Here is a 25,080-nt window from a genome sequence, read left to right on the forward strand (position 1 = left end):
CCTTGATTGGTGTTTGTCCACTCTGCCCTTTCCTGAGCTTTGGGCATTCAAGAATGGAATTGGTACTCAAAGAGGTGGTGTTAGGGGAGCCTTGAGCATGTGAACGTGCTGGAGTAAGTCTGATACTTACCAGAATTTCCTGATGGAGGGCCTGACTCGGGGCTCCGACTGGGACAGTTTGGCAAGATGCTCGGGAAAAGGTGTGGGGAGGGTGCCTGCATTTTCCCGGTGTGTGGAATAGAAGGGAAGAGATGGGCAGGAAGGATGTGGGCACAGAATACTGGCACTGGACAGCTGGTGTCGCCCTCCGTCCTCAGTTAATGCAGTGGGGAGATCTGCCAGGGCTATGCTGAGAGAGGCCAGCTGCAGTGCAGGGCTGGCGGGGGGAGGTTGCAGGGAGGGGCTGCAGTCAGCATTCCCTGTGAGCTGACATCTGTCCTCTCTGTCTCAACAGTGCCCATTGACCATTCTGACCTGGTGGCGGACCTGCTGAAAGAACTGTCCAACCACAACGAGCGGGTGGAGGAGCGGAAGGGTGCCCTGCTGGAGCTGCTCAAAATCACACGGGAGGACAGCCTGGGCGTCTGGGAGGAGCACTTCAAGACCATCCTGCTGCTGCTGCTGGAGACGCTCGGGGACAAAGATGTAGGCACAGGCCTGGCATGGCCCCTTCCCAGAGCAGGTCATGGGGTCCTTCCTGGTCAGGGTTCGCTGCAACTTTCCTTCCTGGGTTATGCTCACAGTTTACATTAAACATTTATCCAGTTGGGCACAGGGGTGTAAACCTGTAATCCCAACTCCTGGGGAAGCTGAAGCAGGAGCGTCACAAGTTCAAGGACAGCCTGGGCAACTTAGAAAAACCTTGTCTCAATATTAAAGGGGCAGGGGTTGGTCTGGGGTTGTAGCTCAGTATTAGAACACCCCTGGTTTCAATGCCAGTACAGAAAAGAAGAACAAAAAAATCCTGTTCAATTTTAGCATAGATTCTGAGTACTTTTTAGCAAGGTAATGTTTCTTGGCTACAGGCCTCATCTTGCCTTACATACAGATTCTCTCTGTAGTTGAGTTTGTACTAATTGAGGGCAAAATATGTTCCTACATCTGGTTACTTAAAAAGAATTTCTTAAAACTGCCTAAGCGTAGAACATGGCCTTTTAGGATGCACTTCCTTCCTTGTAAGCTGCGGATGTCTTCGAGAAAGAAGTTTATTTTTTAGAAGACCCCTATTAAACGTTGTGTGCCTTGAAATTCCATCTTGTTTCCTCCCTGTGTGTGTTAGCAGGTTCAGTATCTTAATCTGTCAAGTGGTGGTTCCACAACTGTCACTCTTGTAATACTAGTTTCAAAAGTAGAAGTCCCTCTTCACGCTGAGATCATTGAATGTGACAAGGCATTGGTGATGTGCCTGGTCTGGGACCCCATGTGCCTCTTCTCTGAGTTACCCATCTACTAAGTAGTAGATGGGTAACTACTACTACTAAGTAGTAGATGGGTAACTCAGAGAAGAGTAACGTAGGGAAAGCCCTGCCTTCTCCCGTCTGTGGGGCCGGGGCCTTAATGGAGACTGGGATAAATGCTGGGAACTGCCAGCATTAACTTAGGGAGTAGAAACCCATCTCTCTGCAGCGGTTTTGTATAGGGTCACAGAGACAATACTGATATGCGCATGGTGAGGACCAAGGCAGTAGAACTGGAGGGCTGCCAGGACGGGACACAGTGCAGGCCACAGGCCATGCCAGGGCACTGTGGCGGTAACTGATGGCAGGTGGCAGGGGAGGGCAGGATGGCAAGTGCCATGGCAACTCAGGTTGTTTTCTGATGCTTAGGATTGCTGGTTTGATTTGGCAATAAATAAAAATAGAAGAATGGTAATAAAAGATCTGTATTAACCTTTCTTAAAGTATTGGCTGTGGAAGCAGAAGCAGTCCTACTTGGCTGGCCTCTTTTGAGAGACAAAATGATGTCATGCGGAGGGCAGGTGAATCGTGCATCAGTGTGCACATTGTGCAGATGAGTGACAGAGAATCAGGATGTACTTGTGGGCTGTGTTTGGGGTAAACTCCATTCTCTTTTCTGGAGATTAGGCGTCCGTTTGGGATGGCTTTCTTCCAGACATGTGACTTGGCCATGCACAGCTCGAGACCTGTTGTACCAGTGACCTCATCACATGAGGCCAGGAACACCAGCAGATCTGCTCTTCCCAGAGTTCACAGCCTTCTAGATGCTGCCCGCGAAATGGCGAGGTGCTTTGGGCTTGTAGTTCAGGGCCTTTTACAGAAAGGTAGTCTGAATACCCAAGCCTCAGGAAATCTAGAACCCCCAGGGAACTGATAGTGAACTTAGGTGTGTCATCTTCTTCAGGTCTCAAGTGCTGGGCTCATTCAGGAAGTCTTCGTTAGTCCCTCCTAGGTGCTGGGTCTTGGGAGTGTCACTGTACATACAACACAGTGTTTGTCCTCTGAGAACTGACTGTAGAGATCCCATGTCAAGTAAACCCTGCGATTGGTATAGCAGGGTCTGTGAGGCTCCAGGGAGCCTAGACTGGGTGCTGGTCTGTGTGTGTGGTCATGTGCTGTATTCACTTCAGTGAGGCTGCCTTTCCTCTTGCACCCAGCATTCTATTCGAGCCCTGGCACTGAGAGTTCTACGGGAAATTCTGAGAAACCAGCCAGCAAGATTCAAAAACTACGCGGAGCTAACGATCATGAAGACGCTGGAAGCCCACAAAGACTCCCACAAGGAGGTGAGCCAGACCTGCGGCCAGGGTGCTGAACAGATGGGGCCAGGGATGCAAGGAAGGTTGAGGAATTGGACTGGGAGCTGGGAGGCGTATACCCTTTCCTGGAACTCAGCCTTTCACACAGAGTAAAGTTTTATTGCTCTTAAACTGATTCGCAGCTGCACACTGAAGATGCCAACAGGTATCCCTGAGGTTCCAAGGTTCTGAGCCCAGCCTTACTGCATGCTGCAGTCAAAGACACTCGGCACACACCTGGCCTGCTTGCGCTTATGTGTTTGGACCTTGTTGCTCACCAGTCCTTAGAGTGATAGAGGCCTACAGAGAGTGGAGTGCTGTCCTGAACATATGACTTCGTAGCAAGCATTGTGGAAAACAGAACTGCTTATTTAGGAGTTTCGAAAACTTGAGATTATAGACAATGGAGGTGACCCCACTGAGAGGTAGCCACTTGCACAGTTCAATCTCTTGTCTCGTGACTACATCTGAGCATGCTCATGGATTGAGGGTCTTGTGGCTAGAATAGTTCTGATATCTACAAGCAGAATGAGACCCCAAATGATAGTTTTTCCTTTTGGTAGTTGTGTGACTGCTTAAACAGCTGCTTTGACCTCTTCAAATCACCACCCAAGTCAGTCAACAGAGGCAGTGCCACATCCTCTGCCTGGGCATCTCTCTACCTACTGGCCCTAGAATAGCACCAAGGATATAGGTGATAGATGTGATTTCCAGCTAGTGTCTCCAAATGATTCCATGGTGATGATGACCACTCACATTTGAACAAAACACTTTTCCATTTACAGCAACTCACTTTAAAAATGTGAGGCCTAGGTAAGCTAACATGATCAACATTGGTGTTCCTCGGTGTGGAAGAAGGGTCCTAGAAGAAACTATGCCCAGCAATTACTGACAGAACAGAAGTCTGAACTAGGTCTTGTGATTCTCGTACAGAACAGCTGCCCTGTGCTGTTTTGTTTTGTTTTCTTTTTTAACCTTGATAATAGCGCATGATCACCGGTAAAGGGACATGCTTAGAAACGGGCCACCTTTAGTGAAACTGTAGCTAGGTGTGGTGGCACACACCAGTAGTCCCAGCACTCAGGAGACTGAGGTAGGAGGATCACGTTGAGTTTGAGGCCAGCCTGAACTGCATAGCAAGAGCATGTCTCAAAGATCCAGAAAAGTAAAAAATAAAGTTCTAACCCAGCAATAATGTTTTGGCAGTTACTGACTGTCCAACTGGGAGATGTCTGTCTTTAGGGGATACCCCATTTTCAAAGAAAACTTTGAAAGTTTTAAGAAATACAAGTTTAGCAGATTTAAATCTTCTCTTTGCTATTTACTGTTCTCTGGGGGGTTTGCCTCAAAATGAGAAATCTAGGAGAGTAAGTTCTTCACTGTGAGCTTCCCTTAAATTGCCCCAGGAAAGAGCAGACAATGTCCTGTCTTGAATGTACTTAGCAGCATTCCCCTAACTCTGTTCCTGAAAATGGAGCTGCATCAGCGCACGGCACAGCCATGCCAGGGATGCACTCTGCAGGACGCCGCGTTGTCAGGCCGTGCCTGCTCCCATGCCTTCGGCTCACCTTGACCCGGGCCCTCCCCATTTCCTCATGAAACTTCACTCTGTCATGTTGCCAGAGCTACTCGAGCACCTGCATGTTTAGGTTTTGGGTTTGGTTTTCATTTTTCTTTTCCTTTTCCTTTAAAATGCCTGGAGTCTTTTTCATCTTCTCTGTTCCTGGTTTCTGATTCTTAGGGTAGTTAGATGCACAGAAGCTGTGTGGTAGCCATCTTGCTGGCATATTAATATTGCACATAATTTTTCTCTGGTCTCCTTACAGTTCTCTTCACCACATACATATGTATGACTCCAAACACGTATTAGGAAGGATCCAAAATTCTTCTAGGCCCAGTTGCTCTGTCAGTCACACAGAGGCATAACCTATTTTCCTATCTGATTAAAACTTCCCAAGTGTGTTCATCCCAGAGTGAACTCTTTAGGAACTTCCTTCTCAGAAGAAGTTAGTGGCTGTCCATTCCCTGTGAACCCAGGCTTCAGCCCAGATGAAGAGAGGGAGAAGCAGCAAGTTCACACTGGGCTGCTGTGAGAGACCCCGGCACTGACACCCCACCTTCACCCTGCCCAGCCAGCTCGACCACGGTGGGTACTGCACTAGCTTCAGAATGGCAGCCCTGTGGACAGCTTCTAGAAAATGAAAACGTGTCATAAAAGCTGTTAGACAAAACAGATAAGGTAGGGATGACGACAAGGTGGCTTGTTCTCTCATGCTGTAGGCAAGGGTCTGCTTCTCAGGTTCTTCCAAAAGAAGCTATGTGTGGGGCATTTTTCTTACACGCTGAAAGTGTCCCAGGCACCAAATCTGTCTCTGCACTGTCCATCCCAAGCCAACAGACCTTCTGTGGTGAGCATGACAGGTAGAGGGTTTGGATACTGGTTCAGAGCTTTTATTTTAAAAGTTGGTGTTTTTCAGCTTAGATGTAAGCTTTTCACAGTCCCTATCTGAATAAGCAAAGCTCTCCCATTACCTGCCTCCATTTTTATCATTTTATTAAATAAATCCTGCTATTAGTTTCAGTGCCCTTAACATTAATGAAGTTGCTCTTGTTTATAGGGGTTTTTGGGTTCAGCAAATGCCTTAAATGGCTGGGATTTGATAGTGACCTTTAAACCTGGAGCCTTTTTTCTGTTTTTAAGATTAACTCTGTTAGTTTGAACTCTTCCCATTTTAGAATTTATAGTCTGTTGAAAACCACTCCTTTCGTGATTAAAGAAAGATTTAGTGAAAGAATTTGTACTGTAAGAAGGAATTTCTGGGCCAATGTGGGGTATGAATCTGGAAGCAGAAAACCTGGAGCGCGGTCCCGCGTCTGTGACTCTCCACCTCTATTTTCAGTGGCCGTCATTTCTCTATGGTCCTGTATAGGTATAAGGATGTATGGTAAGCTTCTGCGGAGGAGAGAGTGGCACGGCTAGGGATTGGACCCAGGGACCTCTCACGTGCTAGGCAGGTGTTCTAGCACTGACCTACACCCCAGCCTGAAATAGGCTTTTAAACTGTCATCGGCCATACTAACACTGCTGCATAAAACTGTTCTCAAGCACCCTTATCCATTTGAGAAGTGTCCATCTCTTAGCAAAAACTTATATTCTAGTTACAAATCATGCAAGAATAGTTGTTGCTCCTAGACATGTCTTACGTGATACTAGGTCTCACTACATGCTGTCTTTAATTTGAAAGAGGTACCAATTCTTTTTCAGGAATGGGAACTGAACCCAGGATCTTTGCACTGAGCTGCATTTCCAGTCCCCCTTTTTTTTCTTTTTTCTTTTTTTTTGTTTCAGGAATCGAACTCAGGATCTTGCGCTTGCTAAGTTACCCAAGCTGGGCTCAAACTTGTAGTCCTTCTGCCTTAGCCTCCCAGAGTGCTGGGTTTAGATGTGTGAGCCACTAAGTCCTGCCCAGCTGTATTTCTTGAAGATATTCCATAAATGAGAATTTTCCATCACTAGATGTAGCTTTTTCTGAATTTTGCCACATCAGTGAATATTCGCTTACATCCTGCCCAGAAATGAGGAATATTAGCGAAGTGTGATGTCATGTACCTATAGTCCCAGCTACTTGGAAAGCTGAAGCAGGAAGATTGCTTGAACCCAGGAATTTAAGATGAGCCTGAGCAATATAATAAGACCCTGACCCATAAAAAAAAATAAAATAAGGAAATTTCATGTTACTGTACTGAACCACCAATCATTTCTTGCTATATACAGAAGTCTTAGTATTTAAAACATCGGGATCTTGCTTCAGGATAAGTATAAAAGAATCATTATTATATCTCCAGGGATTTTATTTTAAAATCATTTTCAGTTAGACTTTATACTAACTCCAAGACAGTAAAGTTATCAGAGACCAAAGTTACTTTAAAAAGGAAATAGAGCTTGCTGAGACTAGCTCTCCAGCTTTGCCCAGGCAGTGGGGTATGTTACGCAGTCTTGACAGATGCTGTGGCTAGAGAAAAGTAGCAGTGTGCCAGAGAAGGTATGCTGTTGAGCTCTTGTTCTGCTGCAAATACCAGTTAAATCCTAGGCTGACATCGTCTTAGCCAGGTTCCTATGCTAAGGCCACCTCTCAGGGCAGCGTCCATGAGTGTCAGTGGATCTGGAAAACAATGCATCAAAGGGACCTGACAGACTTACACCCCCTCTGCAGACGTTGTTTTTCCTACCTGTTAGCCCTGGGGTAGACTACGAGCTTATCTGTATCTCAAGGAGCTTCAAGATAATAGAAGTTGCTATAGAGTAGCAAACCTAAATCCTCATTAGTTCTAAATCTCGTTTTCCATATGCCCAGGCCTGGGATTTGGCCAGAAGTTCTATTTCCTCAGGAAGTTTTTGCTTGTCATTAAGTGTGCAAAACCAGAAACGCAGATAGCTTCATTGAGTGGTCCCAAGTGGCTGAGCCAAGAGTGTGACACTGGTCAGTGCTTTGTGACTGCATCAGGGCAGGAGCTAAAGGTGGGTCACCTAGCACATTGCCGCACAATGAGTATGTGGCTCAGATCGAGGCTCCAGAAGTCCAGGGTGCACTTGAACTGTGGGAAGGGTGGCCAAGGGAAGACCTGTGAGAAGAGGAAGCAGTGTGAACTGAGCACCAGCTGGCAGCCCATGGAGGGTGGACGGGAAGACACATCTGGGTTGAGCCACCCCAGTGTCCAGTTCTGAATGGTGTTACACCCATTGCTGCTGTTTGGGGCTGGGGACAGTGATTACTCTTGTGTGAAGTGACCCTCCTGGGAGTCAATGTGTCTCATGGCACCACCTGCTCTGTTAGCTTCAGAAAGGGCCATTATTCAATGTAGAACCTTCAGGTTTGGAATTTATGTAGCACCACTGCCAGCTCTGTGACTGTGTGGCTGTGGACAAGTCACTGGCACTCTCTGTGGATGTCTGCAGCGCTTGTGCTGTGTCTGGCAAGAGGGAGATAACATACACCTAGCTGACGTTAAAGCTGGGTAAGCCCAGGAGCTGGCACTGTTGCAAATTGAAGAGACAGTCCTTTTTACCCTCTTCTGTGGAAGACAGCAGACTGATTTTGAATAGAATTGTTGTGAAAGTTTTTTTTTTTTAATTTTGCACAAAGCAGATATAATTGCGTTACTCTAAGTATGCCTAAGAGGCTGTTTAAATTCAATTAAACAAGCTCTAAAACTCCAAGTAAACATACACTTTGTATCTTTGGACTACAGCTTGGTTTGAACCTGTCCATTGTCATTGTGAGGCTAGAGCACAGCGGGTTTTTGGAGGCAGAGGGGAGGCCACATTTGTGCTACCCGGCTTCCTATCCAGTGCAAAGCACCTCTCAAATGGCCCAGCCCCTCGTCCAGCTCTCACTGTTTCCCCCTGTTGGCCTCAGTTTTCCCTGGGGCAGTGGGACAAGGGTAGGCCTTGCCACATTTGAAGATGCATCCTGTGTTACCCTGCATCTGCTGTTCTAGGCAAGGCTGGGTGACCATGTGGTTAGAGATGGTTTCATTCAGATGCTACTCCTCTTCATGTCTTGGAGGCCCTTGTCTTACATGTGTGCATGTGCGGGGAGGGATACCCATTGTGTAGAGGTGGGTGATAAGATTTTAGAATCCACAGTAGTTTTAAGTTCTCTGTTCAGTTTCTTCCTTTGATTTTACTGATGAGGAAAGCTGAATCCTGGAAAGTGGGAGACATTTCCCTACAATTGGCTGGCTAGTTGAGGGAAGAACCAGACAGCCTGGAGCTTTTTCTCTCTCTTCCCTCTGGTACTGAGCCCAGCTAAAGGGATACTGGGGTTCAGGCTCATGCTGGCTCTCCACCGTAACACCCAAGGTGTCTGTCAGTGCCTCTCTGGGCACTGGTCTTTTCCCTTCATTGTCCAAGAATCAGGATCCTCATATATTTGTCTTTCTAGCCAATTCCAGAAGATGACACCCTCTTAGCTTCCCAGTGGTCTATAAGCTAAACTCCAGATGCCCTTCTGCGAAGAGTTCTTTGATTCCAGCCATTGTTGTTTTTGGATGTTTGCTGTTTTGTTTTGGATTTGTTTTTTTTAACTCAGCCATTTGTTCTGATGTGTCTAAAACAGAGCCAAATCAAACTTTATGAACTTAAAACATGCAGTCCAAATGCTGAGAACTTTGTGCTCTTAAAGAAACCTTATCTTTAAGCAAACATTCATCAGTATTCTGAGTGGCAATCCCATTTTCTTAAAAAGCTTCATGTGAAAATTAGGCTTTTCTTAGCTAGACATTATCTCACTAACTTTGAAAGGGAAGAATTCCTGTTTCTAACCAGATGATAGCAAAATGAGCAGAATTAGAACAGAATTTGGTAACTTCAGAGCAGATTACAACCCAGAAGTCTACTTGCTCCTGTTTGAACATAGTCCCCCTCATCGCCTCTAGAAAACTCCTTCCCACCTCCGGCCACCTTGCCTACTGAACAGTATCGTCCTCCTTCTGTTGCCCATGTTTACTTTTGCTCCTTGTTTGCTTACATTTATAGTCTTTGCCTCTTATGTTACATAGAACACAGGGCAGAACCTAAAGTTCAACCTGGTGTAGGCAGCTCGCCAAACCAGGGTCTTGGCACATGGAGGGAAGTTGAGAACACTTACCAGCATTGCCAAAACCACGGCTTGTCTTGGGAAACTTGCTCTCACCCCAGTAAAAGAGAGGTGCACTCATCTGGATGTGCAGGTCCCTACACCTTACACACACACACACACACACACACACACACACACACATATCTCAGAAATACTTCAGGAAGTGCTTTGTATAGGCCCTCTTTAGGATACCTGGAGTTTCCTAAAAAGTTCTCCTTGGATTTGGGGTTCAGCTCAGCAGATCTGAAACAGTCTCACTGTAGGTAATTCACTTGAAATTGAGCAGCAGTAGAGCATTGGAGATGGGAAGGAGAGGAAGAAAGCACAAACCTGGCAGTGGATTGCCTCCTCTCGTTACCCCTTTAGATCCCCGAGGGGTACCAGGAGGCTGTTAGCTCACTTCCTTCATAATGAAAACAACACTGCTGGGGCTCACATTCTCCATCTCTAAATTCCCTGTTCTTTTAACCCTAGTAGGATCTTAAACATCAAGTCCTATATATCAGTGTGCTCTCACTTAAACATACCAACCACATCAGGTAGTGTTTTCTTACCCTTTCATATTTTCAGCCAAGTATAATAGCTAAACGTCAGAAGTCCTCAGCTTTCTGACCAGTTTGCTATAATGCTTACACATAGTGATTTCTTATGGCCAAAAGCCAGTGGCTTCAGAGCGCTGACTCATGGCTGGACCACATTAGAAAAGAGGGAATGTCTCCCCTTGCACTTGCCACTATCTGCTTGACTCTCCCAAGGACGCTGTGGACTTAGACCAGCCTTGGGGACCCATGTGGACTGAGGTAGCTACCTGATGGAGCTGTCCTGAGAAACATGCCACCCCTCTTCAACCTGAGGAGGTCTCTCCTCCAAAGAGCCAGTGTATCACCTAGAATGGGACACTGAGCCTTGTGCAGTTGCTTGTCCCAGAGCCCAAGTTGGTCACTTGTAGATGTCTTGCCTTCCACATTTTTTCTGCTAGCTCCTTAGTTGGGAAACATAAATGCAGGTCGGTGTGGGCTGTACCAAGGGTGACTTTCACACTACTCAGGAAGCATCACACTATGAAGGAAAGAGACTGACAGACATTTACTGAGTACCTGGTGGATACTGGAGATGGGTCTCTGGCCTGAGAGAGAGCTGAGGAGAGATACTGTGCCTCAGAATTTTTCATCTCCGGGGCTGGGGATTTAGCTCAGCGGCAAAAAGCGCCTGCCTGGCAAGCGCAAGGTCGTGAGTTCGGTTCCCGGTACCGGAGAAAAAACCAAAAAAAAAAAAAAAAAAAAAAAATTTTTCATCTCCTGGGAGGGGCAGTCTCAGAAGATACTGACAGTGGTGAGATGTGCACGCAGGCTTCCTGGGGTTTCTGTGGTGATGAGGCCTGAAGACCCATAGGGTGCGGATGGGAGAAAACATGAGGGAAGCAGGGTGTGGGCAGGGCAAGGAAGGAGCCAGGCTTCTGAAGACCAAAGGTCCATGCTACAGGTTGGTGTTTTAGAGATTGTGACAAAGGATAGAGCCTAGGCCCATGGCTAGGAGCTGTTCTAATTGCCTGGATGGTAGCACCAGGTAGGTAGGACTTCTCAGGAGCCTTCCTGGTGCGTGTGCACGGATGGCTTTGGCCCGTTCTGGCCCAGAACAGAAGCAGCTTTCCAACTGGTCCCTATACAAGTTTCAGGCTCCATCTTTGCTTACATCACAGGGCTGGGATGACCAAAGCCTGAGGTTGGCTTCAGCATTGCCTCCATCTCAGTGCTACTTGAAGGTAGGGGCTGAGTTATTCCAACTGCAGAATACAACACAGTGGGGAATCTGGGTGGACTGCCTACCTGGAGCAGGGCTGGCCCTGGGGAAACATGTTCGATTTTCACTGTGCTTCAGAAGAAAATGCATACCTGTGTATAGCCAGTATCTTTACTTATATATCACATACGGTATATGTGCTCTTGTGTTAAGAGTAGGAAGTACTTTTCACCAAGCTTCTGCCCTGTCTTGATTACTCCTCAGCATCCATCTCTGTAAGGAGCCCCATTTTAGAGATGAGGAAACAGGGTACCAAGATCCTCATCCAACTCCCTAAACTCAAAACTGGTAGCACACCTCTGCCCGCTCTCCTTTCCTTGCTGGGTTTTGTGCTTAGCTGCCTCCATTACGACAAGAGGGTCCTCTCTGGCTCTGTGGAGGACCTTTGGCTATGAGGCAGCCATTTCCTGCACTTCTTTATACAAGCACAGTGAGGAGCCATTGTGGCACAAATCCCTAGAAAAACAACTTTTCACAGTTACTCTCCAGGAAGACACTTCCAGAAGCTTCTTCCTGAGCCTGCCCAGCTGCTTTGCAGCATGGCCCCTGTTAGGAATCATCAGGAGTTGTGGAAGGCATTCTGACTCTCCCAGACTTCTCTCCAGTGCCTCCACGGTGGGCTTTCCACAAGCCCTTGGAAGCATTATTTCCAGGTGCCAGTTTTCTGGGGCAGAGATTCCCCAGTGTTACTGTGAAGACTCATCCCAAGGACTTCCTAACACAGCTTACTGGACCCCACCTCTGATCAGGGCCCCTCTGTGCCTGCAGGTCGGGGGTGCACTGAGAAGCTGCACTGCGTACAAGGTCCCAGGTGGCTGCTGCCAGAGCTGTCCTTGAAGGTCACACAGCCAGGCTTTTGCCATGTTCCCCAGGCCCACTCGCTCCTCTGAAATGACCCCCAAAGCACTTTGCCTTTACTTTCCTCTACACTGGCCGGAGGAGGTGATGCTGCAAGCCAGCATTGTGTTAATGAGGCAGCTGAGTTTGGTCTTGCTCACTCTGGGAAACTGGGTGTTTCAGGTGGTGAGAGCTGCTGAGGAGGCTGCATCCACACTGGCCAGTTCCATCCACCCAGAGCAGTGCATCAAAGTGCTCTGTCCCATCATCCAGACAGCCGACTACCCCATCAACCTCGCCGCCATCAAGATGCAGACCAAAGTTGTGGAGAGGATCGCCAAGGACTCCTTGCTGCAGCTCCTCGCCGACATCATCCCTGGCTTGCTGCAGGTAGGCGTCGTTCCCCAAGGGTTGCTCCTCTCGGAGTCTCATGGGGCTCTGCTGGCCTCCATCAGTGCAAGAGTGTGGGAATTTGCAGGCAGCAGTCCATATGCCAGAACCTGCCTTTTCTCCCCCACCCATTCCCACTGGCAGCCCAGAGCTATGGCTCAGAGTGGAATTTGTGTTGACTGTCAACATGTTTTGGTCATTTCTTTTTGTTCATTCCTTCAACAAACCCCTATTGCGTACCTCCTGTGGTCCTGGTCCTGGGCAGCATGGGCCATGCAGTGGTGAATCGGACAAGGCTCTTGCTCTCCCAGAACTCTTCTGCACATGAGGTGATGAGCTAACACACTCTTGGAGATCAGAGATGTGTTCCACCATGTGGCAGCACGGCAGGGGTTTTCCAGCCTACCCTTGGACTTGGTGCAGCCACATGGTAACTACAGGTGACAGTGCCATGTGCTGCATCATGTAGAGCGGTGGCTTCCAGGTTGGAGTAAGAAAGAGAAAAAGGTTTTTTTGGTTTGGTTTGGTTTTTTGAGAGAGGATCTTACTATGTAGCTCAGACTGGCCTTGAACTTGCTATCCTCTTGCCTCAGCCTCCTGAGTGCTGGGCTTACATGTATGCATCACCATCTCTGGCAAGAGAGGGCTTTCACTGGAGAAAGGTCAAGGAATCTGCTCTCCACTTAAACAAATGCTGCCGTTTGCTGAGCACTTGACTGGGGACTATTGAGAACTGGATTGCTGCAGACAGAGGAAAAGGCATGAAGGTGGGAAAGTCACAGAGCTGTTAGGAGAGCAGCGAGTGGCCCCATTTGGCTGTGAGGTGGAGATGAGGCTTACAGTAGGTTGGGGCTCGGTGGCAGAGGATAGGTAGGGTCCCAGCAGTCACTGGAGGATGGAGGGCTGTACCCGCCAGAGTGAGTGATATAATTCTCATTTCTTTAACGGCATTCTCGCATGTGAAATTTGCTTTAACCACCAGGTAAACTGTAAAAGAAGCAAGTCCCACCCCCAATTTCCTTTCCTCGTTCTCTGTCTCTCAAGATGTCTGTAGGTGACATCAGGTCACATAGCAATGCCGTGTAAAGGCAGGTCTGCTGGCACTAGCCTGCCGCCTGCCTCCGCACCCCAGGCAGCAGGCCAATCTTGACAGTAGGCAGTGCTGACCCCTGGGGTGAAAACTCTCAAGAGTTCGGCTGCAGGTCTGAGGTATATCCTGGTTGTTACTGACAAGCCCAGCGCTGAACTGCGAGGGCATCTGTGGAAGTGTTGTTGAAATACTGTAAGGTGAGTCTTTGATCTGATTTTCTTCCATGCTCCCCTCTGGCTCTCCAGGGTTATGACAACACTGAAAGCAGTGTGCGTAAGGCCAGCGTGTTTTGCTTAGTGGCAATTTATTCCGTAATCGGAGAAGATCTGAAACCTCACCTCGCACAGCTCACGGGGAGCAAGGTATGTATAGAGTTACGGGCTGATGCCCACACCCGACCCTGCCAGCTGGTCGTGAACCTGCTTGGCGGCAGCCCTGGGCTCCAGACAGGCTTTTTTCTCATCAGATGTGTTTCAGCCAGGCATTATTTCTCAAAAGGCGTTTTTCTACAATGAAAATGACCAGCTAGTGAAGTCATTTTAGTTTAAGGTGACTCTGACATCATAGTCTACTTTAACTCCTGTTTTTGAAAAGAAAACTTGGCTTCCAGTTTATTCACAAAAGAAGGACAACTTTGTTTAGAAACCAGCTTATTTTCTTGCAGAAACACTAAGGAAATTTACCTAAGTGGTTAACAAATTGCAGAATCAAAGCTGTATCCCTTGTCACTACTCACAAACAACTTTTCACAGTAGTGAAAAGTAGTGACAGTGACAGTGGCTCATAAACTGGCCCATAGCGCCCCAAACATTGTAGCGTGTGCCTGGCATGTGTTGTGTTCCTAACTCCTGAGGGGTAAGCATGGTCATCTCCTTTGCCTGCCCAAGGACACAACAGAGGTCAGACTCCAGAACCCTCTCATGCTCCATCGTGTTCTAGAATCAAAGGAAGAAAATGTACCAAAAGGGTTATAGCCTTATTGAAGACAGGCGTGGCTTGAGTGCTCTTTGGTCTAAAAATTTCTGTGAAAAGACAACCCAGATCTAGTGTGCCAGACCCAGTGAAGAGCAGATAGAAACACCGACGCGGTGGTGGACTCCAGAGGGGAGGCTGGCCGGGCGCTGACAGTGAGGAGCCCACTCTAGGAAATACTGTGTATCAGCTGAGTTTAAAGATCCCTGCAGAGATGTGGATGCAACTTGCTGCATGGAATGAGGCCAGTGGAAAGCAAGGAGACAGAAGCACCTGGCCCTGCTTCTTGGGAGAGGAGGAACCGGCCAGTGAAAAGGCCCTGTCTTTGCAAAGTGAGCTCCTCCTGTGACACATTTAGGGAGGATCACATCCAGACCCTTGTGCCCAGGGTTCTGGATGGAGAGGCACAGGCAGGAAGGTTGGAAGGAGCAGTGAGGCGGTGTGGATAAGTGTTTAGAAGCCAAGTCTGTCCTGTTTTTCTTAGTCCAGCAAGCTAAAGATTTGTCAGTTTTGTTGATCTTGTCAAAGAACCCATTCTTTGATTCTTGTTTTTTTTTTTTTTTTCTGTTTTTGTTTTCCTTTATGTCTGCACTACCTATATGATTTTCTAAATGCGTGGCTTTGGTTTAGTTGTTCTTTTCTATTTCCCTAAAGGACAAAGTTAGGTTGCTGGTGTAAGATATTGTGTTTTTTATTCACACAAGCATTTATAGCTGTCAGTTCCCTTGTCCAAAAGTTTTTAAATGTACTTTCATTGTCATTTGTCTCAAGGTACTGTCTAACTTGGTGGTTTCTTCTTGATGCATTGGCTTTTAGGAAAAATCTATTATTTAATTTCTACAGATCTGTGAATTCTGTAGTTTTCCTTTTGTTATCAGTTTCTGACTTCATCCTGTTGTGGTTGGAGGAGACACTTTGTATGATACCTCCTTTTTAATCTGCTCGGACTCACTTTGTGACCTGTGCTGAAGAATGCCACGTGCACACTGAAGAAGGATGCATTTGCTGTTAGGTGGGGAGTGTTGTAGATGTGCCTGTGGGCCTAGTAGTTTATGGTGTCACTGAGCTCTGTCCTGCTGTTCCACCCTTGGCTGGGAGTGAGGCATCAAAGTCTACAGCTGTTACTATGGAACCATTCCTCCCCTGGGTTCCATCGAATTCTGTTTTACATAGTTAGAAGATCTGTTATTAGACACATAGTTAGAAGATCTGTTATTAGACACATAAAATATAGAATTGTTAAGTCTTATTTGATACCTTTTATTGATACATGATATCCTTACCTCTTACAACCTTTCTTCATTTAAAGTATTTGTTCTGATCCTTGCTTTACTACTTTTTGCATAGAAACTATCTTTTTCTATCCTTTCATTTTTCAGTCTGTCTCTGGATCTCAAGTGAGTCTTACAGACGGCAAATAGCTAGATTATGTTTTTTACCCATTCGGCCAGTGTGTCTTGAGTGGCCTACTTAACTGGTTTACACTGAAAGTAGTTACTGACAAGGAGGAACTGCTGTCATTTGCTGCTTGCCCCTCCTTTCCTACACTGCTATCTTTGCATTTGTTTGCTTTTTTTAGTGAAACATTTTAAGTCTCTTCTCATTTCTTCTTGGTATATTCTGTAGCTATTTTCTTTTTTGCTATGAGGATTACATTCAATAGCCGAAAGGTATGACACTAACTTAAATCTATTCCAGCTTATTGAGCATGCTTTGTGAACCTTTTTTTTTTCCTAAACAAAAGAGGATCTTTTCTCCCTACATGAGAGGATTTCTGTGAGGCTCATATATGATAGTGTGAAAGTTCCTTGTAAATCATTGAACATACACCTGTAATTAATTCTGTCATCATCTTTTCCTCATACTTGTAATTATGTTGGTTTATTTGCAGTGCTGGAGATTGGATACAAGGCCTGGTGCATGCTAGGCAGGTACTCTACCACTGAGCCACATCCCCGTTCATTCTTTAAAATTTTTTATTTTGAGGCAGAGTCTCACTAAGTTGCCAGGCTGCTCTCAAAAGTTAGTGATCCTCATGCCTTAGCCTCCTGAGTAGCTAGGCATGTGCCGCCATGCCTAGTTGTAATTATATTCTTGACTAGAGAGAGAAATTTGCAGCTTTCAGTTGAAAATAAAGACAATAAAGAATGTTTAGCAACTCATTTTTATCCAGCCTTTTGTAGAAATAGAACTGTCTTGTCTCCTAGATCGTTTTTTCCTTCACTGATTCTGCAAATATGTGTTAGGAACCACTGTCCATACCACCCTACACTGGGCATGCAGGAGAAGCAAAGCCTGTATCGTGAGTTAGCAGAAAGTGCAGCTGGGCAACAGGCTTGGTAAATGAGGAGATGTGCATTGCAGCCAGGGTAGACGCAGCAAGTCGGGCCCTGAGGGCAGACTTACTGGCCGCTAGAGCAACAGAGAAGAGCCGCTTAGCTGGCTTCACAGGATGGGCCAGTGGTTTGCGTCCCGTGGGGAGCGCCAGGTTGGAGTTAGAAGGATTTGTAGGGAACGCCGTATCTGAAGAGGGGATTACAGAAGGCACTTTAGAAACATCCTAAGGTAGTAAAAGCTGAGGCTCAGAGAGTGATTTGCCAGAAGTCAAACAACTATTAATGGTGGAATTGGATCTTGAACTTTACTGGACTACTGAGCCCTAGGTGTAAAGTCCTTGTGTGAATGATGGCTCTCATCAACATAGCTCTGCCCACTCTAGTATATGTTTACAATTCTGACAGGCAAGGAAGGGTGGGGCTGAGGTGAGGGCCGTTGTTTGGTGGTAGGTACATGCTAAGCTGGGTTCCATCCCCACCACCACAGAAAATCAAAGACCAAAAGGTAACTGTGGGATGCCATGCAGTTAACATGAGGTGCCCTGCTGTGGTTGAAAGAGAAAGATGCCGCCATAGGCTGCCATGGGAAGACAGCCGGGCTGGACTGCCGAGCGACACCTGCTGCAGACTCCGTCTGTATGGCAAGGCGCAGCGCAGCCCGGGGCCCCGGTCCCTGTGCAGACACAGCACGAGTACCTGAGACAGCACATGGCGTCACATCCACAGACAGCCCTCAGGGTGAGTGGCAGTGTCCAAACACTTGCCTGCCTCGCTTCCTGTGGCTGGTGCAAAGCCCTGCTTCTTCCTGCAGCCTGCACATCACCCTGAGTGTGTCTTCAGCGGTCCGCTAGAGACCAAAGGGCTACGGACAACAAGTTTTTCATAATTCCTGTGATCTTACAAGTTGTCTGTTACTTAGATTTTTATGGACATTCTGCTTCTGTAAGTATTAGATTAGCTTAGTGGCATTCAGCTAATATTTGATAAAAACCTGCAGCATCACCGGCATGATGTCAGGCTGCATTAGTATTACTTGGTAACTGTCTGGCCTCCAGGAGACCTAATCTTGTGGAAGGGGACAAGAAAGACTTCACTAACCATAGTATGAGGACACACATGCTGAGTCCAGGTGAAAGACCAGAGCCACAGGTGGGAAGGAATTGTTCCTAGCTGGATTCTCTTCAGGAGGGGCTTTGCGATGAGGTAGATCTGAGGACCTGCGGTATCAGGCAGTTTCGCAACGCAGAAAGGGTGCTGGGAGAAGGGAGGGTATCGGCACAGCCTGGGCTCAGCAGGCGTGGCCCGGCACTTTGTGCCCCTCTTCCCACTCGCTCAGCTCCCATGGAGCCGCTGGGCTGTCTTGGTGATGGGCAGTCCTGCCCCTGGGGCACCTTTCTCCAGCAGCCCCTGTGACCTGAAGCTGTGTTATGGTGTTGTGACACTGTTCTTTTATAACAACCAACTGTTTTTCTGTCTTCTAGAACCTGGCCACCTCCTCCACTTGTGGTCCTCATGTTTGTATAATGAGTTCCCACCAGGGAATTAGGGGACAAGCAATTTTCTGACTGTCACACAGTTTTCTTGTATGCTACTGATTGCTTTCCTCCTGCTGACTCATTTGTGTCTTCCCTGCAGATGAAGCTGCTAAACTTATACATAAAGCGGGCCCAGACCACCAACAGCAACAGCAGCTCCTCCTCTGACGTGTCCACGCACAGCTAGTGGCAGCGCCTGTCTCTGCAGACCACTTTCGACCGGTGGTGCCCCGGAGACCCCCCATCAGCTGCCCTGTCAGTACAAGGAGGCCCGCACATATTTATTACAATCAGTATTTTGGTCCCTTCCAGCTTTTGTGTAGAATCTTACTGGTATTGAATGTAACGGAAGCAAGGCCTATATCCAGTCTTCGTAGAAACAAAAGGAATGAGAAACAAACAGAGCCATATTACATGTCTCATACCACCTCTGAGATCACACAGCCGTGTGAGGGGCGGAGCTCTTTCCCCAAACCCACAGCTCTTTAGCCGTACGTGGTAGACAGTAGCATTTTGTTTCAGTTAATAACAGGTTTGGGGGTGGGGTCCCTTTTGTGTCCCTCATTCTTAGCTTATCTTCTTAGGAGCATGGCCCATGTGGGGCAGAGCCCACCCTTTTCCGAGCCAACACTGAGAAAGGTCATGTGCCCTTAGTTTGTGTTTTGAGACCTAGCAAGCGTGGAGCTCAAATCGCGGCAAGAAGAGGAGGAGAGCCTGAAGCTAGCCCATCACATTGCCCGTCCTGTATGACTGGAGCTGCTTGCCCTGGCTCTCCGCACAGCCGGGATTGCCCTTGTCTCCTCCCAGCCCCTCCAGCAGCTTCCTAGACAGCTCCCCACCCTGGAGCTGCTGTTCAAAAGAATCTTTCAAGTTTAAGTCCAACCACAAAAGTAAGGTGAATTACAGCAAGTCAGGGATACCTAAAAAGGCCTTTTGTGGAGCACAGAAGGTGTCAGGGAAGTTTCCTGTCCATTTCCCTGCAGAGATCTTGGGGAAACACTGCTGTGATGGGGATTCTCCCAAGCTTCCAGGTTGGTGGTTCAAAACTGTGCCACCTTTTCTCATCCCTCAAGCTTTGCCTGAGCTGTTCATTTCTTAAATGTGCTCACTTAATCTGGCAGATAGCGATTTTACCATTCCACCTTTGGCATCCCCATTTTCTTTGGGGGTGAAGAGCAGAGAAAGGTCTAGAGAGACCAGGTATGAAAATCTTTCTTTGATGATAAAGATTGGCCCCATGGCTTTCTGCATGCTAGGCCAGCTCTCTACCCCTGAGCTGCACCCCAACCTTGGAATCATTACTTTTAATTCTGTAAGCTTAAGGGAAAGGTAATCATGACGAGTGGCAGATTGCAGAGTGGCAAGATTTACAGTGCACTTTTAGAGTCTGTCACTTCCCTGGGAAACCTTTGTTTTAACCTCTTGTGGGTCTCATTGCTCCAAAGGAAGTAACTATAGATCTGCAGTTGAATCACATTGTTTTGAGTAAAATTCCTAAACCAAATGGCAATTCTCAATGCAATCATGAAGACTTCTTTTGTTGCTATTCTATTTTAGATTCTCTAATTGAACCGATTCTTCCATAAGGAAAAAGCTGCCTTTGACATTAATTTTAGCAAGATACAGGATTGGCAGAAGCTGCTAGAACTGAAAGCAGGACCTGGGGCACCATTCGTGTAGTTCTTAGCCTGATTGCACTACCCCCTCTGACCTTGCAGATTTGGCGGGGACCTTGTGAAAGGCAGATGCTATTATTTAGAAATAAGCACTAAAAATGAAGGCCTCAGGTTCAGGGTGGGTTATCTCACACATCTAAAGTGCTCCACTGCTGCTGTTCAGGGAAATTCAGGGGTACATTTTAAGTGGCTGAATATTATTGACTGACTAAGGCTCAAAACATAGCAGGACCAGGCCTTACTTTCAGTGATAAATACTGTTTGTTTGTTTGTTTATGTATTAATGGAATTTCTCTTTCACACAAGAGTTCCAAAGTCTTGTGATCTCCCTTGTGGTAAAAATGTGCCTCCCAGCAGCATATTTATGAATTCTCTTACGCCTGGTGCAGTTAGAAAGACCCTTCCCTGGGACCCTTTGGCTCCCAGAAGGTCACCACGGTCCCGAGTACAGCTGGAAGGCTCTCAAACATTGCTGATGTCCTCTCAGTACTCACAAAGGGCTAGCCACGAATGTCACTCGCCCCCTCCTCAATCTCCTGACCAGAGAGAGACACAATCACGTCACAGGTCTCTTGGCCTCAATCTGCCAACTGCTGCCAGCCGCACCGAGTAGACTTGCATGCCGCCACCACCTCACTGCAGGGCGGCTGCACCCACCACCGCCCTTGGGACGACAGCTGCTGCTGCCTTGCCGCGCCCCGCCACCTCCCTGCAGGGCTCCGTCCACGAGACACATGAGCAGAGCATCCAAGACTGCGTTTGCCTCCCCATCTGACTGTCCAGAGCCTCAACGCCCCTGCCCCATGCTGAGGGGCTGGCTCCTCCAACTTCCTGCTTCCCTGAGCTGCCACCTCCCCCGGGAGCTGGTCCTCACAGCGCGCTGGCTCCAGTGTCCTGTGCGCCACCACGGCCTGCCTTTTCTATGCTCACCACTAGCTTTCCACACCCTGTACAGGTAATGCGATGATGTCGTCTCATACATCTTTTTCTTTCCCTGCCACCCTTTATTATCAAGCATAATACAACACTTTAAAGGACAGCATATAAGAACTTTGTAGAACCCCACCAGGACTCTGCTAACAGCGTTTGGAAATGAAAAAAGAAATGCTCTGAAAAATACCAGCCACCAAAACAGTTTTGTTGGCACTGTATTCACAGGCATGGTCCCCACCCCACCCCCCAGGTTGGGTGGTTTTTTGTTTTGTTTTTTGGGGGTTTTTTTTGGGCTTTTTCATGTTACATCCATATCTGTATTTATATCTTATTTGTTTCACTTTCAAGTGTATCATGGCAAATGTACAGATTTTTTTTGTTAATAATGTGCTAGGATTTGCTAAAAAAGAAAACAAAACAAAAAAAAACCCCTTTTGAGTTTGCCCTAGAATAAATGAAACCTACTTCAGTCTCCTGCATTGATGCTGTCTGTGTGTCACGGTGCCCTGCGGGCGGCTTGTCCGCCTCTGCATGACAGGACGAGGTCAGATGTCCTGACCCGCGTCCGCTGGGAGTCAGCTCCCGTAGTGTGTGGGGGTGGCCACGGACCAGGGCGGGTCTGGAGCCCCACCCACACTCCTAGGGGCTGTGTGCAAGGGGGCCTCCTTAGTGCGGCCCCCTTTCCTCCTCTGCACATGGAACATTCCCTTCCAAAGAGGCTGGGAGCGAGCAGAAAGCTGACCTTGACTCCTCAGATTACACCAAGAGCTGCGAAGAGCAGGTGGGCCCAGGCCCCGCCACCCCTTCTCTGCCACCTGTGGGATCCACTGCAGGACTTGCGGGGCGTAGGGGCACTGAGGAGGAGGGTCTTAGAGAAACATGCACAGCACTGGGGGCTTAAGTCTGTGGCTTTCAGTTTTCTCTTTACATTTTCTTTCCAGTTTTTAAACTTAACATATAATAAACATAACACAAGAGCTGCCCTCTTAATCACTGGAAGTCTGCGTTTCAGCGGTATTCGCTGTGGCACATTGTTACGCAGCCATCGCCCCTGTGCTCTTCAGGGCCCATCTCCAGAACATTGCATCTGGTAAAACCAAGGGCCCTTCACGTCCGATCGGCCACCGTAGGACGTGATACAGCCCTACTTGGGAAGCAGTTCATTAACTGTGATTTTGAGTGTCCCGTCATGTTCCATGTTGCGTCTCAGGCACCCCTGTCCCCAGCCTGTATCCTGTTCTGTGATCCTGCCTTGGTGCCTGTTGGACGTGTCTGCATGGCACCAGCATCACACACAGTTGGGTAGGGTCCCAGATCCACTCATTACTCCTTCATACAAAATGGCTTCACATCCTGCCTCAGTTGTTCTACCTGTGAACTGGGTGGAGACTAACATGATGGAGGTGCTGACGGGACTGGCAGCAGTGGACACTCCTGATGGCCACCTGCCCTCCCTCCCTCCACGGGCTCAGATACAGAGTGGCGAAGTCATCGCCACCCCTCCTCTCATACCTGTCTACAGCCAAGTTCCTTACTCATTAGCAAATGGAAAACCCCTGCGGGACAGGCTGGGCAAGCAGTTCGGTTTTCTATATTTGGTTCTGTATCCCTGGTGCCGTCACCTTGGCTTACCCAAGGGCTGCCAGGAAGCATTTGCCTGTTTTAAGACAGTTACGGGCCTTGGGCTGGGGTGCGATACAGAGGCCACCCGTGGGTCTTGGCTCTAAGAGCATCTGAATGATCTTCTGTCCAGGAAGTGTGCATCTGGAAGGAGGACCCCTGCTCTTCACCTTAGATCAGTATTGAGGTGGGGTGGTTGGCAGGCAGCACTGACATCCTTCAGGAGGCATGAGCACTGTTAAAGAATTCTCCCCTGTGACATCTGATTTTTACACCAATCCTGAGACGCATATAAGGGAATTGTTCAATCTCCGGATAAGGAAACAGGCACAGGAAATGTCCCAGGTTATAGTGATAAATGGCGTTGGGGCCAGACTCAGGCTTGTCACTTTGGCTGCTCTTTTCCCCACACACGCCTCTCCCTCTCCCTCGAACTGATCAGATCAGAACGTGAGCTTCAGAGCATATAGCAGACCCTGCTCCAGGAGAGTGGGCTGCAGAGCAGAGTAGCTGATTCGGTGGGCTGAGGCAGCCCGAGATGCATCCCTAGCAAGCTGGTGGTGTGCACGCTGCCGTGACCTCGCAGAGCGCACTGAGAACTGCTGTGGGGCGTTTTGTTCCAAGCAGCACCGGTGGTTTGCTTTGCTTCCGTGAACAGGCAGCTGCAGTAAACGGCACTAGGCCTCAGGAACGTCATCACCAACGTTATTGCTGCTAACGGGTGTGTGGCTAACTCGGCACCCAGACTGGGACTCTTGGAAGTGGAATGGCCACCATGAGAGGAGGCTAGAGCATCTCGGAGAGGAGCTCAGCCCACGCTGGCCGGCCTGCCCACTTCCTCCAGCATTTATTAACTCACTTCAGTGGCTCCAGGCAAGAATGGACAAAGGTCATGTGAATGGCATCTAATCCCAGATTATGTATTTAGAAGACATTAAAATGCTTCCACACCAGGCCTCCCCCCAATGGAGCGGCTGCAGAAGCAAGGCCGGAGGCTGACTTCTCAGGCCTCCTGGAGGTGCTGCAATTCTCACAGTTCCCAGGGGCTCTGGGATGCCCCTGGCTTCCTGGCGCCTTCCAGCCAGGTGCCCAGGTTCCAGAGGGGACAGTGCCAGGGATGCAAGATAGGGCAGGAAGGGTAGTGCCATCTCCCACAGCAGGGCTGTGTCCCACCCCAGCACCCAGCACCCAGTCAATGCCGATCTGGTCTCCTGCCTTCCCGTATGCGTCCTGCTGTCCTTGCTGGGCATGGCCTCACACTTGAGGGACAGTAGTGACCATATCTGGTTCCTATCAAGTGTTCCCCATTTGCCAGGCTCTGAACTATGCCTCTGAGGTAGGCTCTGTGTTTATTCCCATCTTACAGAAACAGAAAAGGACACACGACAAGGTTGCTCAGGAACTTGCTCGAGGTCACAGTCAATAAAAGGCAGAGCGAGGATTCCGGTTCAGGAAGTCCAGCTCTGGACTTGGGTCTTTGTCCATTCTCTGGACCTCTGCTCCACTTCCCCTGCCTCTGACTAGTTGGCAAGTTCAGCTGGACCCTGCCTGGTCATGGTGAATGCTCCTACAGGACCTAGGTGACTGCTCCTGGCCTGGGAACGAGGGCGGCCCCGTGTATGAAGGAAGCAAGAGCCTGGGTGAGGAGGAAGAGATGGTTCACTTCAGGGATGTTAGTGGTACTCTGTTTCCTGATGTGGGTGGTAGGCCCGTGGGAGTTTGCTTCATTATAACCTGTAAAGAACATATATATATTTCCTTCTGTACTGCCAAATACTTCATTTTAAAACTGAGGATACTAAGTTGTAAAGTGGAATGAAGCTCATATGCTTTGGGTTATCATAAACATGAAAACCCCAGACAGAACTTCCAGGCCTCTGAGAATACACATGTTGTCTACACATGAGACGCCATTCAAGGCCTGCCACCCCATGTGAGACTGTTCAGTGTCCCACGGGCCTGGGTCTGAGGAGACAGCCACGTAGAGGACACCGTCAGCCCTTTCCCGGTCCTTGCTCATACAGCTGTGAGCAGGGGTGGCCACCAACAACCTGGGTTCTTTCCCCTGCAGCTTCTCACAGCCGCGCAGGCCTCACTGCCGTGTGGGTGTCTCCACCAAGCCTCATGGGAAACCTGTTTGCTTGTTTCCTTTTGGCATCGTGGAGGTATTGGGAGGGGAGACCTTGAAGAGCTAGTTGGGCCTCAGGGGCATCGCCCTCATGGGTGGATTAATGCCATTACCGTTGCTGCAGTTGCTTCCGGAGTGGCTAGCGATATGAGAGTGGATGTCACTGGTGTCCTGTGTCTCTGTGTCTCGTGCATCCCTTACCACGGGAAGCCTTGCGCTGTGCTACAACACGGAAACAGCCTGGCCAGGTTCAGAGGCTGTGTCCTCAGACTGCCCAGAATCCAGCACTGTGAGAAATAAACCTCTGTCCTTTCTAAATGACCAGGTCTGTGCTATTTTATTAAAAAAAAAAAAAAAAAAAAAAAAA

The 25,080-nt window shown here is 48.2% G+C and overlaps 1 protein-coding gene across 14 annotated transcripts in view; it reads left to right on the forward strand.

Annotated features, from left to right (window-relative positions):
* Window positions 1-21,444, forward strand: part of Clasp1 (cytoplasmic linker associated protein 1) — a 245,378-nt gene extending 223,934 nt beyond the window's left edge. For all 14 annotated transcript variants that reach the window (XM_005397639.2, XM_013521074.1, XM_013521075.1 and 11 more), the window contains 5 exons: window positions 455-645; window positions 2,615-2,743; window positions 12,217-12,423; window positions 13,759-13,875; window positions 18,457-21,444. In XM_005397639.2, the coding sequence (XP_005397696.1) occupies window positions 455-645; window positions 2,615-2,743; window positions 12,217-12,423; window positions 13,759-13,875; window positions 18,457-18,543 (731 nt within the window). In that variant the 3' untranslated portion in view covers window positions 18,544-21,444. The remainder of the gene's footprint in view (window positions 1-454; window positions 646-2,614; window positions 2,744-12,216; window positions 12,424-13,758; window positions 13,876-18,456) is intronic.
* Window positions 21,445-25,080: the final 3,636 nt, after the last annotated feature.

The sequence above is a fragment of the Chinchilla lanigera genome, unplaced genomic scaffold (assembly GCF_000276665.1).
Source record: "Chinchilla lanigera isolate Chin_1 unplaced genomic scaffold, ChiLan1.0 scaffold00058, whole genome shotgun sequence".
NCBI lineage: Eukaryota > Metazoa > Chordata > Mammalia > Rodentia > Chinchillidae > Chinchilla > Chinchilla lanigera.